The sequence below is a fragment of the Oncorhynchus mykiss genome, chromosome 3 (genome assembly GCF_057628025.1).
Source record: "Oncorhynchus mykiss isolate SJ-2025 chromosome 3, ASM5762802v1, whole genome shotgun sequence".
Taxonomy (NCBI): domain Eukaryota; kingdom Metazoa; phylum Chordata; class Actinopteri; order Salmoniformes; family Salmonidae; genus Oncorhynchus; species Oncorhynchus mykiss.
In genome coordinates, this window is record NC_143024.1 from 75,602,597 (window position 1) to 75,620,353 (window position 17,757).

The window sequence follows — 17,757 nt, forward strand, 5'->3', positions numbered from 1 at the left end:
GGGACAGAGAGAGAAAGCCTCCAGCGGGCCAAATCACTGCATTTCCCATGAAGCCTATATGGGGCGTCAGGGTAGCCTAGTGGTTAGAGGGTTGGACTAGTAACCGGAAGCACGCCCTCCCCAATTAAGGTGCCACCAACCTCCTGCGTTGTGCTAGTGCCTGTAGTACAGCCTCTTCTGAGGCAATAGGGGAGAGTAAACAAATACAGCATCTGACTGACACACATCCAGACTGGGAGAGTGTGTGTGAATGAGCCAAGATGTGTGCGAATGTATAAATGTCTGTGTGTTCACTTGATATCAGTGTGTGTGTGGCCTCACCAGTAGCATTCAATTAATGAGGCCACCCAGAGGGGCTAGGGCCTAAAAATGTCCTCAGCAACTGTCACCAGCAGACAGGGTGGCTCTGGAGTGCATTCTCTGCATTGGGACATGGCTTTGCAGGACTCTAACGAGATGCCATGGTAACAGAATGATGATGAGACTCCAATTCTTCACTTTAAAAAGGTGAGAGCAAACAAAAACCAAATATTTAACAAAAAACATACAACTCTACGCACCAGGACTACTTTCAAAAATGTCTACTGAAAATTTTACAAAACAAATATGCTTGAAGAACAGTGTCTTACCCTCTAACAAACAAACTAAATGTGCTGAATCCTGACCTGAGATCCATGCACATTACTTATCTGAGAGAAACCCTGCCACCTGGGGGTCTGCAGTACAGAGAGAAACCCTGCCCCCTGGGGGTCTGCAGTACAGAGAGAAACCCTGCCCAATGGGGGTCTGCAGTACAGAGAGAAACCCTGCCCCCTGGGGGTCTGGAGTACAGAGAGAAACCCTGCCCCCTGGGGGTCTGCAGTACAGAGAGAAACCCTGCCCCCTGGGGGTCTGCAGTACAGAGAGAAACCCTGCCCCCTGGGGGTCTGCAGTACAGAGAGAAACCCTGCCCAATGGGGGTCTGCAGTACAGAGAGAAACCCTGCCCCCTGGGGGTCTGCAGTACAGAGAGAAACCCTGCCCAATGGGGGTCTGAAGTACAGAGAGAAACCCTGCCCCCTGGGGGTCTGCAGTACAGAGAGAAACCCTGCCCCCTGGGGGTCTGCAGTACAGAGAGAAACCCTGCCCCCTGGGGGTCTGCAGTACAGAGAGAAACCCTGCCCAATGGGGGTCTGAAGTACAGAGAGAAACCCTGCCCAATGGGGGTCTGCAGTACAGAGAGAAACCCTGCCCCCTGGGGGTCTGCAGTACAGAGAGAAACCCTGCCCAATGGGGGTCTGAAGTACAGAGAGAAACCCTGCCCCCTGGGGGTCTGCAGTACAGAGAGAAACCCTGCCCCCTGGGGGTCTGCAGTACAGAGAGAAACCCTGCCCCCTGGGGGTCTGCAGTACAGAGAGAAACCCTGCCCAATGGGGGTCTGAAGTACAGAGAGAAACCCTGCCCCCTGGGGGTCTGCAGTACAGAGAGAAACCCTGCCACCTGGGGGTCTGGAGTACAGAGAGAAACCCTGCCCCCTGGGTCTGAAGTACAGAGAGAAACCCTGCCCCCTGGGTCTGCAGTACAGAGAGAAACCCTGCCCCCTGGGGGTCTGCAGTACAGAGAGAAACCCTGCCCCCTGGGGGTCTGAAGTACAGAGAGAAACCCTGCCACCTGGGGGTCTGAAGTACAGAGAGAAACCCTGCCACCTGGGGGTCTGCAGTACAGAGAGAAACCCTGCCCCCTGGGGGTCTGCAATACAGAGAGAAACCCTGCCCCCTGGGGGTCTGCAGTACAGAGAGAAACCCTGCCACCTGGGTCTGAAGTACAGAGAGAAACCCTGCCACCTGGGGGTCTGCAGTACAGAGAGAAACCCTGCCCCCTGGGGGTCTGCAATACAGAGAGAAACCCTGCCCCCTGGGGGTCTGCAGTACAGAGAGAAACCCTGCCACCTGGGTCTGAAGTACAGAGAGAAACCCTGCCCCCCGGGGGTCTGAAGTACAGAGAGAAACCCTGCCCCCTGGGGGTCTGCAGTACAGAGAGAAACCCTGCCACCTGGGGGTCTGCAGTACAGAGAGAAACCCTGCCCCCTGGGGGTCTGAAGTACAGAGAGAAACCCTGCCCCCTGGGGGACTGAAGTACAGAGAGAAACCCTGCCACCTGGGGGTCTGCAGTACAGAGAGAAACCCTGCCACCTGGGGGTCTGCAGTACAGAGAGAAACCCTGCCCCCTGGGGGTCTGCAGTACAGAGAGAAACCCTGCCCCCTGGGGGTCTGCAGTACAGAGAGAAACCCTGCCACCTGGGGGTCTGCAATACAGAGAGAAACCCTGCCCCCTGGGGGTCTGCAATACAGAGAGAAACCCTGCCCCCTGGGGGTCTGCAGTACAGAGAGAAACCCTGCCACCTGGGGGTCTGCAGTACAGAGACAAACCCTGCCCCCTGGGGGTCTGCAATACAGAGAGAAACCCTGCCCCCTGGGGGTCTGCAGTACAGAGAGAAACCCTGCCACCTGGGTCTGAAGTACAGAGAGAAACCCTGCCTCCCGGGGGTCTGAAGTACAGAGAGAAACCCTGCCCCCTGGGGGTCTGCAGTACAGAGACAAACCCTGCCCCCTGGGGGTCTGAAGTACAGAGAGAAACCCTGCCCCCTGGGGGACTGAAGTACAGAGAGAAACCCTGCCACCTGGGGGTCTGCAGTACAGAGAGAAACCCTGCCACCTGGGGGTCTGCAGTACAGAGAGAAACCCTGCCCCCTGGGGTTCTGAAGTACAGAGAGAAACCCTGCCACCTGGGGGTCTGAAGTACAGAGAGAAACCCTGCCCCCTGGGGGTCTGCAGTACAGAGAAAAACCCTGCCCCCTGGGGGTCTGAAGTACAGAGAGAAACCCTGCCCCCTGGGGGACTGAAGTACAGAGAGAAACCCTGCCACCTGGGGGTTTGCAGTACAGAGAGAAACCCTGCCACCTGGGGGTCTGCAGTACAGAGAGAAACCCTGCCCCCTGGGGGTCTGAAGTACAGAGAGAAACCCTGCCACCTGGGGGTCTGAAGTACAGAGAGAAACCCTGCCCCCTGGGGGTCTGCAGTACAGAGAGAAACCCTGCCCCCTGGGGGTCTGAAGTACAGAGAGAAACCCTGCCCCCTGGGGGTCTGCAGTACAGAGAGAAACCCTGCCCCCTGGGGGTCTGAAGTACAGAGAGAAACTCTGCCCCCTGGGGGTCTGAAGTACAGAGAGAAACCCTGCCCCCTGGGGGTCTGAAGTACAGAGAGAAACCCTGCCCCATGGGAGTCTGCAGTACAGAGAGAAACCCTGCCCCCTGGGGGTCTGCAGTACAGAGAGAAACCCTGCCACCTGGGGGTCTGCAGTAAAGAGAGAAACCCTGCCCCCTGGGGGTCTGGAGTACAGAGAGAAACCCTGCCACCTGGGGGTCTGCAGTAAAGAGAGATGACAAGAAACATTACAGGATGCAGTGGTTTAGACTGCACTGTGAGAAAATGCATCTTGTTGTGATGATGATGATGATGATGATGGAGAAAAGCAGCTTTAGATGCGTTTAACATCAATACAGAGATAATACAATAATACAACCATCTGATAATGCCAAAGGAAGACTTTGCTGTGACCGAATAGGGACAGTCTGATCTTACAGCCAATATAAACATTTCTCCTCTGGGCTATATAAACTAACCCAGGCTGTGGATACATGATGAATAACAGTTTAGACAGAGGCTTAGTTAGGTATTTTGAAGGGGAAGGTATTACAAACAGTCTCTCTGGGTTTAGTTTGTCAAGCTCTAGAGTAAATACTCTGATTGCCAACGTAACACAGGATCACACACAGCACTGGTAGGACGAATAAAGGAACTACATTATTTTACAGATGTGTTGTCAGACAGGCATGGTATTACGAAGTCACACCGAATAGCAGTATAAATCACTATGGTCATGGTATTTCCTGTTGGTGAGAAATTGGTGCAACAGCACAGCTGCAAGGTTTCATTGCTCAACCAGAATACTCCACACCTGGGTCAGGGCCAGAGACAGGGTTATGCCATACCTTCAAAACACACTCCCTGGCAACACCAGGCCAGGCCATCCAAACTACCCCAGCCACAGATCTCCCAAGGCCCCCTCCCCAGTCGGCCCGGGCCACCTTACAAACCCTGGCTCCCAAGGAATCCTCTAAGAATCTTCCAGGCTAATTATTTCTAAAACCAAAAGTTATTGTTTAGTTGCGATAGCCATACTGTAAACAACTGTAACTGTGTACTTTGACCTCCCTGCCAGAGGCGAACGTTGAGTTTGACAGGTATGTTTCCTAGACAAAGCTGAGGCAGTTATGTCTAAGCGAGGGCTCCGTACACAGATGAGACTGGAGCTACAGGCTAATAAGGCTGCTAGCACTAAGGGGAACGATAACGAAACAAACCCCTCTCTTCCCCTGGCTGTGTCAACAGTAGACATGGTAGGGGAGAGTGGGGTAAGTTGAGCAATATTTTTTACATTAAGCATCACTTCATTAAGAGAAATATAGTATTCTTTCTAACAAAAATATCTACATATATTTCAGGATGTTGTGTATCCATGGAAATAATCAGAATTCATGTAAACATTTCTAAAAACATAGCTTGTAACACATTACCCTGGGTATGGGTAAGTTAAGCCACCTACATATTTCAGAACTGAATTACAGTTGAAGTCAGAAGTTTACATACAACCACTCCACAGGTTTCTTGTTAACAAACTATAGTTTTGGCAAGTCGGTTAGGACATCTACTTTGTGCATGACACAAGTCATTTTCCAACAATTGTTTACAGACAGATTATTTCACTGTATCACAATTCTAGTGGGTCAGACACTAAATTGACTGTGCCTTTAAACAGCTTGGAAAATTCCAGAAAATTGTGTCATGGCTTCATAAGCTTCTGATAGGCTAATTGACATAATTTCAGTCAGTTGGAGGTGTACTTGTGGATGTATTTCACAGCCTACCTTCAAACTCAGTGCCTCTTTGCTTGACATAATGGGAAAATCAAAAGAAATCAGCCAAGACAAGTCTGGTTCATCTTTGGGAGCAATTTCCAAAGCCACGAAGGCACCACGTTTATCTGTACAAACAATAGTACGTAAGTATAAACACCATGGGACCACACAGCCGTCATACCGCTCAGGAAGGAGACGCGTTCTGTCTCCTAGAGATGAACATACTTTGGTGCGAAAAGTCAATCCCAGAACAACAGTAAAGGACCTTGTGAAGATGCTGGAGGAAACAGGTACAAAAGTATCTATATCCACAGTAAAACGAGTCCTATATCAACATAACCTGAAAGGCCGCTCAGCAAGGAAGAAGCCACTGCTCCAAAACCACCATAAAAAAGCCAGACTACGGTTTGCAACTGCAGATGGGGACAAAGATCGTACTTTTTGGAGAAATGTCCTCTGGTCTGATGAAACAAAAATAGGACTGTTTGGCCATAATGACCATCGTTATGTTTGGAGGATAAAGGGGGAGGCTTACAAGCCAAAGAACATCATTCCAACTGTGAATCACGGGGGTGGCAGCATCATGTTGTGGGGGTGCTTTGCTGCAGGAGGGACTGGTGCACTTCACAAAATAGATGGCATCACGAGGAAAGGAAAATTATGTGGATATATTGAAGCAACATCTCAAGACATCAGTCAGGAAGTTAAAGCTTGGTCGCAAATGGGTCTTCCAAATGGACAATGACCCCAAGCATACTTCCACAGTTGTGGCAAAATGGCTTAAGGACATCAAAGTCAAGGTATTGAAGTGGCCATCACAAAGCCCTGACCTCAATCCTATAGAACATTTGAGGGCAGAACTGAAAAAGTGTGTGCGAGCAAGGAGGCCTACAAACCTGACTCAGTTACACTAGCTCTGTCAGGAGGAATGGGCCAAAATTCACCCAACTTATTGTGGGAAGCTTGTGGAAGGCTACCTGAAATGTTTCACCTAAGTAAAACAATTTAAAAAGGCAATGCTACCAAATTTCTAATTGATTGTATGTAAACTTCTGACCCACTGGGAATGTGATGAAAGAAATAAAAGCTGAAATAAATCACTCTACTATTATTCTGACATTTCACATTCTTAAAATAAAAAGTGGTGATTCTAACTGACCTAATACAGGGACTTTTTACTAGGATTAAATGTCAGGAATTGTGAAAAAATGGAGTTTAAATGTATTTGGCTAAGGTGTATGTAAACTTCCCACTTACTCTAAGTATTACCACTACCTTTTTTTCCCAAACACAATTCAACATAATCGCTTTTTGGTCTTTTAATAATTTGAACACAGGCTTAACGCCTAACAAACACTTTGTACTTTTTGAAACACTTTTAACACAGGCCAGGCCCCTTGCATTACACCTGGGAAGAAAACACATTTGCTCAACTTGCCACTAGCTCAACTTAGTCCGTGAAATCATGACCTCTTTATAAATATTTGGTCAAATTATTAATTTGGTGGACGGTTTCCTAGAAACGAGTGCGTCTCAACTTTCTCCACTCTCCCCTAATGGAGAAATGTAAAGGCTGTAGTGGCATTACATGCTACACAACAAGTTAAAAACCTGTGGCTGTGCACCTCAAACCAACGGAACAGAAAAGTGGAAGAAAGTAGAATGTAGGTGGTCTTTTTAGACATGTTAGTTATTTTTGTGCAAAGTATCTCACAAATTAACCTCCCTGTTTTGCTATTGTTCCCAACGTCCATAAAACATCAGCCCTGCCCCTCTGCCCTACTGGCATAATTTCAGAGTTTAATTTCCTGCTGAGGGCTGAGCGAAAGGAGGAGGGAGGGTTTGGGAGGATGTGTGGCAGCCTGGGATGTGATCCGTGTGTTTGTGGGTCATATGTGAAGGACACATAGCAGGGACACACCACTACAACCAATGATGTCACAGTATAGAGACCAGGTGACCTCATGTTCTGTTACTAGCTCAGTTCTGCTGACAAAGCACTTCAGTGCATCATGTTTAGCGGTGAAGGCTGGTGTGTGTGTTTGTGATATGACACGTCTCTCTGACCCTTGGGAGAGATGCAGACCTCTAATCACAGCAGGATCAGGGACAAAGAAAGGGGGAGGGTGGGTAGAGAGACTGAAGGAGAGGGAAAAAAGTGTTGTCGTCACGTACACAGGATAGGTGCAGTGAAATTCGTTTTTTACAGGGTCAGCCATAGTAGTATGGTGCCCCCGGACCAAATTAGGGTTAAGTGCCTTGCTCAAGGGCAGATCGACAGATTTTTCACCTTGTCGGCGCAAGTATTTGAACCAGTGACCTTTTGGTTACTGGCCCAACACTAACCCCTAGGCCACCTGCCACTCTATGGGAAGGTAGAAGCCTGTTTTAAAAACATCCCTTTGAACATGCCTATCGGTAGGTGTTGTTGGAACAGTGAGGACATTCATTAGTCTCATTCCAATGCAAAATGTTTTATCTGTTGAAAAATGGTTGGCAATGGAAACCGTTTACTTTATGAACCAAAAAGAAGCACATAGCAAACGGAACAAAACGGGAAGGGACTTACCCGAATTTGTCCAATAGAAACTCTTGTTTTGTTTGCAAATGTTATAGGTTTGGAGTAAACGGTTTCCGCTGAAAAACGTGTTGCTGTTCTAAACCCCCCTCAGACAGGATCCGCACACAACCCATTACCAAAATGTACATACACGTTGTCTAAACAGACGGTTACCATGGTTACTCCATGAATATCAGTCTGAAATAAGGCGCTGTAAAAAAGTCGATATACCAGAATATGGAGAGTGGCCCCTTTACAGGCCTGGGATCTGGCGATAGGAAGTGAAGATATAGGGTAACCACAGGAAAGTAATGCTTACCCAACTTTTTACAGAGCCGGTAAGTTTTGTTGCTTGTTTTTTTTTATCTCCTGGTGCATTTCACATGATTAACAATATGTAAACAATAGCCGAATGTAACCAACAGTTGTGGACCAAAGCGTGTTCCTTCACAATCAGCTGGAAGTGCTTGGTAAATTTGCCAGCTGATTGCGTGGGACAGCCTTTGGACTGTGCTTCGGTTAAACTCGCCCATTTTTGACTTATTGTCCAAGTCGCATGCGAATTACGTCAGCATTGGAAATACAAACCGACATACAGACCAGCGTACTGAAAGTTAGGTTACAAACACTACTCTGTGGATATTTTGTCTGTGTACCTCGTACATATGGACAAAATCAGCAGACAACAGGTAAAGTAAGTTCATTTGAAGTTTATTCAACAGTCTGACTAGTGATGGGACTGTTCACAAAAAGTGAGCCTACATGTTAGAGACAAGGAGTCTTCCACTCTCGGATATCTTTGAGGCTAACATACACAGGCTTCACCTCATTCATACTCACAGACCAGGTTGTCTGCCTCTCTACAACACAAAGGACACCAACAGATGGTGACTTGTCAAATGTACCCAGTATTAACCTTAACCATCCCCCACTACAGTACACTTTGCTGACCTACTGTCTGTTCTCTCTGCAGTCTGGTCAAATAGAGAGAAATCAGAGCGAGAGAGAGGAGTCTCACCTGAGGCTGTTACTAGCTATGCTTCCATAGCTGTCAGGTCTCTCCTGTCTGCGTCTGTACAGGTCTGAGTTAGATAACTCCTTCAGCCGCAGAGAGTTCATCCCTCCTTCCCTCCCACCGTCCACCGGGGCACGGATACAAACTCAGTCAGTAATCCTCGTGTGATCAGTAAGTTCCAAAGCTCGACAGGACGACAACCAGCACTGAGCCCCACCAGTCTCCTCTCCAAGCCCAGAACAGCAGCTCACACCTGGGAAGCCCTTGGCAGAACAGTCCACACGCTCTCCTGGAACAGCCGGCTACTACATTCCACACTCCCTTTATCTCTGACAAACACACACCTCAAGGCACACATCTAGAGGAATGACCTATCAGGGGTGTGGCTCTGATCCAACACACCTATCAGCTCCTCGCTCCGCCCAAATTCTCAGCCTTAAGGCAGGTGCGTATTCATTACGCCGATTCCGTTGCAAAACATTTCTTAAACGGAATGAAACGGGGAGGGACCTAACTGAACTTGTCCAATAGAGAAACTCATTTTCGTAAGAGATCCCTTCCACTGATCAATCCAACATGACGCTTAGTTGATATTGATATGTTGATAACTTGTTGATAAGTTGTCTACAGTTCAGCCTCTATTTTCCTGTTGTCTCTCTCTCTCTCTCTCTCTCTGTCCCCAGTCTCTCTCTGCATCAGTCTGCCTAAGAGAGAAGTCTCTGTGATAGAAGAGGGCAGTGTGTTTCCTGCCCATTGTTCAGTTAATTGATAAAAGCATATACAGTCAGTGGCCCCTTCACAGACCTGGGATCTGTACTAAATACTAATAAATATCAGCAGAGGTGAACTAAACTGACAATATAGATTTATTCCTAAGGACTATTACGTAATAGAACTTCTCATCCTCTCAGATTTCCTCAGGATACCAAACAGCGCCATTGGAGCCCCAAGTAATGAACCAATCCAACCTGTGTGTGTACTGTGTATTCAGCTTCCTATGTATTCACACCCTCAAAGCACATTTGTAAAACTGTACACTGAACTCTTCACACAGGGCACACACACACACACACACGGCCAGAGCCTTGCCTGAAGAGTTCAGAGTTTACATGGTCACTATGGTGTGGTGACAGAGTGATGGCTGCTCTGACCCCACAATAACACCTTTTCCTCTTCCTGTTTGGGACTTTAGTGTGTGTGTGTGTGTGTCCATTCATGTTACTGCAGCCAATATCACAGTCCCTAACCCCACCCATATCAGACCAGTGTCAATCTCTACACCAACATGAGAACAACCCAATCAAACACTTGCATTAGGGTAAGAGAGCCATACACGACCTGTAACATCACAGCAAATAAAGAGTTGTCACAAACAAATAAACACACAGACAGAGAGAGGAGCAAAGATAGTTCTACACAGAGGACAGAGACACAGGCAGGTCCTGGTGTAGCAGACTACTAGAAAGGCTAAAACATTTGACGGTATGGGTCTACAGCAACTAAATGACCCACACAGGGAAAACACAACTGTCCAAAATGAATATTGAAATGCCATAAAGTGGTATACTTGCCTTTTACTCAGTGTTGATGTGATTTGTGAGTCTGCCTTCAGCACATTATGACTAAATGCTTTCATTTGATATTGTTCCTCTTGCTCAGAGAATGTTATTGGCTAATACAATGAGAGAGGTAAGTGTGTGAATGCGTGCGTGTAAAGAGATAGTTCTATCTTTAGGGCATGGGTGTCTCTAGAGTCAACACACCCAGCAGACACACACAACATTACATGAAATTCAAACATGAATGCAACTATTACATTTATATGACAAACTAGCTGCAACAGGCTCACTATAAAATATCTAACCTGTGGGGTGAAGATGTGATGGTGGTGATGATTGCTGTAATTTGATCATAATAAAAGTGTGTCTTATGATCGTTATTTTCGAGTAGGCTAATGCCCAAAATAACATTCACAGTTAGTGAGAGTCTCTTTAGTATCCTGAGAGGCCAGAGGCTATAGGGATATCAGCTGTGTACGAAAATGAAGCATGTTCAGCAGGAATGTGACGACTGGCTGAAAGACACTCACTACACACACACACCTCCCCTTAGGGTCCTCTTAATGCTGCCTTTGTAGCCACTACATTCCAGTCCTAGTTTAGAGGGTAGAGCTGGGGTGTAGGCCGCCAGCCACTTTCTAACTGACTGACTGCAACACTGACACATTTGAGTACTGTGATCAACTGTCCGTGAGATTTACTTGGTTGATATAATTAATTATTTCTATGGAACAACACATGATTTCTGCATTGATTTCCCAAGACAAACAAGAGTGGTATCAGCCAGAGGAGGAAAGCCAAGTAAATGAATGTCCAAATCCACCAAAACATGAAGATACTGCAACTTTCTGGATATCACAGGTACTGCAGTCTTATAGACCAACGCTGCCCTCAGATTTGCAGCCATAAAATATTGAAATAAAAATATTGAATTTTTTTTGTTCATTTCTTTCAAAGAGACATTGAATTAACATAACTAAGATGTAGAGTGGGCTACTGAGCTACAAACCCACTAATACTTTATTGAACCATCAAGATCTGAAGATCTGATACTGCAGATTGTGTAGGTTGCATGTTGAAGAAACAGAACAATGTAAAATATTAATGTCTTACCAAAGTATTTTGTTAGGCTGCTGTGAGGTTGCTGCTGTTGTTGTCACTGCTCTGTCCCTACTGTGTCTGTTGTTATCTCTGCCTCTGCTCACCCACATCACTTCCTATGTGGCTGCCTGGAAGGCCTGTCAGTGGTTGGCGTGATGATGGAGCGTGTGTGTTTGTGTGTATACATTCATGTGTGTGTGGCTGAGTGTTGGTGGCTGACTGACTCATAGGGTGCAGTCTGTTCAGTGATTGAGGACAGGAATAAGGGTGGAGCGAGCTGGCTGTATGTATCACTGCAGCCATAGTCAGGGCTAGAGTAGGGTAGGGGGTAGGGAGGGAGCGAGCTGGCTGTATGTATCACTGCAGCCATAGTCAGGGCTAGAGTAGAATGGCTAGGGAGGGAGTGGGCTGGCTGTATGTATCACTGCAGCCATAGTCAGGGCTAGAGTAGGGTCGGGGCTAGGGAGGGAGTGGGCTGTGTGCATTACAAAATATTGTCTTTGTTTATTGTGTGTGTCACAGGAAGATACCAGGAATAGGTTTGTGTTGGATCACTCACAATACCACACAGACATTTGGGAAGCAGAGCCACTGCTCCTCTCAACTCATTTCACCACTGCTGTTGTCTACTGTGACCACCAGAGGGCGATATACACATGAACCCACACAGACGGAATAGGAGACTGAAATGTGGGAGTTAGCCAAGTAAGTGCAAATGAAACGGTTTGGTAAACCATCAGAAATATTTCATACAATTGTCTCAATGTCATGCTAGAAACTTGTGACCAATAATGTTATATGCCATTCCAATGCAAGACAGAGACTGGGAACCTGCCTGGTAAGCCTTGATTGTGTAAAAAGACATGATTCAGTCTAAATCCACAATCTGATAAGACTTGTCATACTACTATGGCCCTAGTTTATTCAGGCTCTGGCCAGAAATTCTACTATATTAAAAGGTCAAAACTGCTAATAAATTGGGCAGGGAAAGTACAAATACGCACAATTCCAGTAAAAAAACTAGGTATACCAAATGTGTAAATGTACAAATATGTGTGACAGCTACAGAAGCTATCTGATTGACAGTAGCTCTGATGTCCAATGTTCCCACAGAGCTCATTCCTAGTCAGGATGGAGCACTGAAAGACAGAGAGAGAGACTCAGGAGACTAGAGACATCCGCTCTCCACATCATGATCTCTCTCTCTCCCCCTCCCTCCCCAACAGCAGCTCAGGACAGGAAGTTATATATGGAGTGAGTGTGAATGTTTGTTTGTGGGGGCAGACAGTGCAGGGGAGACAAAATGCATCACAGAGCCTGTTGTACTTATGTTGGGTGAATGTGGCCCGGTGAACGAGTACGGTATAAAACGTTGTCCTTCCTGATGGGAGCAGAGATCCCAGATCTAAATAAAGTAACACACACATGGGGGGGGGGGGGGGGGGAATTAACAAGCCAGGAAGTGGATCTGCTGAAACGTGTCTCATGGGGCAGAATGGAAGTACAGTAACCACTAACAACTGGACGGAGGGAGATAGCATCATCATATTCACTGAGTCAAACCTGAACAGCATGGATATGAAGCTCCTGCCCTGTACTGTATGTAAGTATACTATGGACATAGGTCTGGACCTTTATGGTTGCATTTACATTTTCCCTCTTGACCAATCACATCAGATCTGATTGACAAAAAAAACTATTAGTGAAAAAAAAAATCAGAATTGGGCTGCCTGTGTAAACACAGCCTAAACACTGTTGTCCTAATGACCACAACAAGGTGTCAAATGGTCCCAGGCCTAGGCTACTTCAGTCTAGTCTCATATACTAGACGTAACATAGTAAATGTTAATCCGGGACACTCAAATTAGTATATGTTGCATGTGGTATGGTTACATAAAACAGAAGTCTATTTATGGCAAAAATTAAAGTATGGTGGTTGGTCGGGGTGACTGGGTGGGCGTATAACGTGAACGTCTAGGTTGCGTGTTCTTATGTCATCACTGTAAACTTTAGCTAATTAGCAACTACTTCATTTTTTTTCTACTTTGCAACTACTTAGCATGTTAGCTAAGCCTTCAACCTAACGCCTAACCTTAACCCCTACCCTCGCGAACATTAGCCTCCTAGCTAAAGTTCGTGACAACAAATTGGAATTCGTAACATATCTTACGTTTAGCAAATTCCCTAAAATATTGTACTAATTTCAATTATTAACATATTGTATGAATTCGTAACATATCATCCGAAGTTTGCAACAAGTAGGTCTACAACTGTAAAATCTAATTCAGGCTTGAATAAATGTCAGCAAAGTAGCCCCCTGCAGAGCAGCAAATAAAATACGTTTGTTCATATATCTCATTGTGAATAGGCCTAACCAGATTGATTAAGATTACTCCATGTTGTTCAGTAGTCTATCCTATAAACGAAAGTAGGCCGCGTTGTGATTGTTACATTACTTCACCAGTGGTCACACCCTACACGGCATCAATTCTTCTGTGCGCGACTGCAGACAGCGCTGATCCAGGTCATTGAATGCAACAGGCTGCAATTTCGTTTGTCAAGAGTCAACAGACGGCGAATGATACTCTACAAACTCTTTATAGAAGCAGATTTGGTCCATCATACAGTTATTTTCTGTCCAGTGCTCACCCGTTGCCGTTGGTCATTTCTTCTACCACCCCCAACATCTTCTGGACTGCAGGGGTTTCGTCTCCACCGGCCTTTCTCCCCCCAGATGTTTGGGTCTCGAGGGGATGTATTTTAGATAGACTACTGTTAACAAGAGACACTTTCTTTGTAATGGCGAATGAGCCTCGCCTGTTTCTCTATCAGTGTACAATCTGGCTACTGCGCTAAAATGTCATTTAACCGGACTAGACCCGCCCTCTCGGGAACTTCACATTTTAGTCAAGTCATCCATGTTGGGACCACAGTAGGCTAGCCTTTACTGTAAATACCGAGACAGATGCATATCAGGGGGTTAATATCCTACCTAGAAATACATTTCATGGAAACCGTCAACCCTCATGCACTAACTGTTCTTATTTCATTGCGCTGTTTAGGTCTATTTCCAACATATTTTCCCGCTAAACATGGCGCGATGAAATCTTCCCGAGCAGCACCGGTTTTCCACAGAAGCACCTTCAGTAAAACAATACATTATATTTGGCAAACTACTTCACAGGAATTTGAGCTACAAAGTTATAATTATTGTGTGCCATCGGGGGCTCAGTTGGGCGCTCCTCGAAAGTGTAGCCTATTTTATGTTTTAAAAAGCGTTCGATCAAATTAACAAAAAAGGAAATTCAACCATAAAATAGACACCAATGTAGACTATAACTTTGAACTACATAGCCTACTAGTGCTCATTGTGCTTACGTCATGTAACTGGGAATATATTTCCTTAAAAGGAAGTATTTCCCGGATGAGAAAAGAGGAAAACATCTGAAAGGTCTTTCTCTAGGCTATCCCTTAGAAATACAGAGGATACATAATGAGTGTGTGTTATAATGGGGACATTTTCACTCCAGATCACTTTATTTAATCAACTAAAATCTTTAACACAGTAAATATTTATTTCAATTGACGTGTGTATTCACAGTTAAATAATAAGGATTGTGGTTAGGCTCCTTATTGCAGGTCTCCTCTTCATAAAATGGTAGGTCTAAAACGTAAGCTTATATTTGGACTTATTTGTCCTTTTGTAAAAACACTTCTTACCCAGAATACTACAAGACATCAACTTCAACCAAACTGTGAGGACTGGAAACCCTCACCAGTGTACTACAAAAATCAGTAACCATGTTTAATCTTAGGCTATAGCCTAATAAATCTCTTAAAATAAAATGTTCATCATTAACACAATACTTTCCCTAATGATGAATTAAAAGTACATTCAGTTATTCCCATGTATTACTGGTCCCCCCATTCCTCCCTCGTTCGTTAATAAGAAGCAGAAGCAGCTGCCTTAGGAATGATACAGAACAATGATATTAGCATGTCACCCTGGGTAAGAGATGTGCCAGTTCATGTTTGCCCCCTTATTCCCAATATATGGGAAATAGGATGCAATTTCAGATATAAAGCACTCCCATATGACTACAGAGCAAAGCAGAGACTGGCATTTTACCCAACCACTGATATCCAGAACCATTTCTGCATGTTTGGTTAAGTTGGAAAAGACGCAGCCCCACATTGTAAAAACATGGTAATTACACAGTAAATACATAGTAATTACTATATACACAGAGTACAAAATATTGGGAAAACCTGCTCTTTCCATGACAGACTGACCAGGTGAATCTAGGTGAAAGCTATGATCTCATATTGATGTCACTTGTTAAATCCACTTCAATCAGTGTAGATGAAGGGGAGGAGACATGTTAAAGAAGGATTTTTAAGCCTTGATACATGGATTGTGTATGTGTGCCATTTAGAGGGTGAATGGGTAAGACAAAATATTTAAGAGGTTTTGAACGGGTTATTGTAAAAAAATAACGCTACTGTTATTTTTCACGCTCAAGTTTGCCGTGTGTATCAAGAATGGTCCACTACCCTAAAGGACATCCAGCCAATTTGACACAACTGTGTGAAGCATTGGAGTCAAAATGGACCAGCATCTCTTGTAGAGTCCATGCCCCTATGAATTGAGGCTGTTCTAAGGGCAAAAAATGGTGCAACTCAATATTAGGAAGGTGTTCTTAATGTTTTGTACACTCAATGTATATTTACATATATTTAAGTTGTTCCCAATTACAGATTATGTACCTATATATTACCAGAGCATCCTTTGGTATGTAATATTGATACATCAAAATAAATTAAATAGGTGTGAATTTGAACATGTGAATATTGTCAATTCATCACATATGTTTTTATAATTTAGCAGACACTCATATCCAGAGCGACTTACAGGAGCAATTCGAATTAAGTGCCTTGCTCAAGGGCACATCAACATATTTTTCACCTAGTCGGCTCAGGGATTCGAACCACCGACCTTTTGGTTACTGGCACAACACTCTTAAAGCAAATTTGTGGTTGATCCAAAGGCTCCGTATGTAGGGTGTGATGCAATTGCAGAGCCTCCGGAGGCATGAAAAGGCCAAACTGAGCTCCGTACCACATTTCCGTGCACCTGCCAAATGTATTAACAATGTGGAGGGCTCAGTATAGCTCCGCATTGACATAATTGGTTGACGGTAGGTCCTGTATAAACACAAACTCACTTCATTGACAACTTCCTTCACAACAGTTCTGCGAAGCGTATGAAGCGTATGAGTATGAATACCTGACTTCTGCAGAGGCCATATCACCATAAATGCTGCAAGGCAAATGTAGATGTCAGATTGACCATACAGCGCCTTGTAACTGCTAGGCTACCCGCTGCCCTGTATCAGACCTATGATGAGTGAGCAATGAAAACAGATGGTCAAATCTGTAACAGTCATAGTTCACTTCATGAATTATTGTAAAACATAAGTGTTGCTTGGAATTGATTGTTACAAGCAACAAAATCTATCTCATAAAAATAATCCCAGTAATGACTGAGGTATTGGTGAATTAACCCACCATAAATGGTTCAGTAACGTACCATCAGCTAAAGAAAACAAAAGAGTACTGGCATTGCTGACTACTGGCTTTTTTTCAAGTAGATGGATGATCATCAATATATTAAGACTTTTTAATTACTCAGTTGATCAGACATATGGACCAGATGAAAGTGAAGGCAGGTAGAAAGAGGACATTGGTTGATGTGTGTGTGTGTTCATCTGATGCCTGACCAACTGTGTAGGTAGGAGGTCCATCCTGAGCCTCTAGCTCCTCCCACCTCCTCCTCACCTGCAGCAGAAAGAGACCGGGTTAGAAATACAGGGAAGACACTGCAGTATCAACACAGTATTTCATATACAGTTGAAGTGGGAAGTTTACATACTCCTTAGCCAAATACATTTGAACTCAGTTTTTCACAATTCCTGACATTTGATCAGAGTAAAAATTCCCTGTTTTAGGTCAGTTAGGATCACCACTTTATTTTAAGAATGTGAAATGTCAGAATAATAGCAGAGAGAATGATTTATTTCAGCTTTGATTTCTTTAATGACATTCCCAGTGGGTTAGAAGTTTATATACACTCAAGTAGTATTTGGTAGCATTGCCTTTAAATTGTTTAACTTGGGTGTAACATTTCGGGTAGCCTTCCACAAGCTTCCCACAATAAGTTGGGTGAATTATGGCCCATTCCTCCTGACAGAGCTGGTGCAACTGAGTCAGGTGTGTCGGCCTCATTGCTCGCACACACTTTTTCAGTTCTGCCCACAAATGTTCTATAGGATTGAGGTCAGGGCTTTGTGATGGCCACTCCAATACCTTGACTTTGTTGTCCTTAAGCCATTTTGCCACATCTTTGGAAGTATGCTTGGGGTCATTGTCCATTTGGAAGATCCATTTGCAACCAAGCTTTAACTTCCTGACTGATGTCTTGAGATGTTGCTTCAATATATCCACCTAATTTTCCTTCATCCTCCTTCCTCATGACGCCATCTATTTTGTGAAGTGCACCAGTCCCC

The 17,757-nt window shown here is 44.9% G+C and overlaps 2 protein-coding genes across 14 annotated transcripts in view; both read right to left on the reverse strand.

Annotated features, from left to right (window-relative positions):
* The window catches only part of LOC110520376 (LIM and senescent cell antigen-like-containing domain protein 1), a 36,680-nt gene extending 22,104 nt beyond the window's left edge, over positions 1 to 14,576 (reverse strand). For 2 of the 10 annotated variants that reach the window (XM_090230157.1, XM_090230158.1), the window contains exon 1: positions 11,204 to 11,385. In XM_090230157.1, coding sequence (XP_090086283.1) covers positions 11,204 to 11,301 — 98 coding nt within the window. In that variant the 5' untranslated portion in view covers positions 11,302 to 11,385. Of the gene's footprint in view, positions 1 to 7,835; positions 7,986 to 8,534; positions 9,237 to 11,203; positions 11,481 to 13,840 lie in introns of those variants that run through there. The other 8 variants (XM_090230163.1, XM_090230162.1, XM_090230161.1 and 5 more) reach the window with 8 other exon arrangements.
* Positions 14,577 to 14,709: 133 nt separating this feature from the next.
* LOC110520377 (GRIP and coiled-coil domain-containing protein 2) overlaps positions 14,710 to 17,757 on the reverse strand; it is a 42,708-nt gene continuing 39,660 nt past the window's right edge. For all 4 annotated transcript variants that reach the window (XM_036974904.2, XM_021597654.3, XM_021597655.3 and 1 more), the window contains exon 24: positions 14,710 to 17,029. In XM_036974904.2, the coding sequence (XP_036830799.1) occupies positions 16,956 to 17,029 (74 nt within the window). In that variant the 3' untranslated portion in view covers positions 14,710 to 16,955. The remainder of the gene's footprint in view (positions 17,030 to 17,757) is intronic.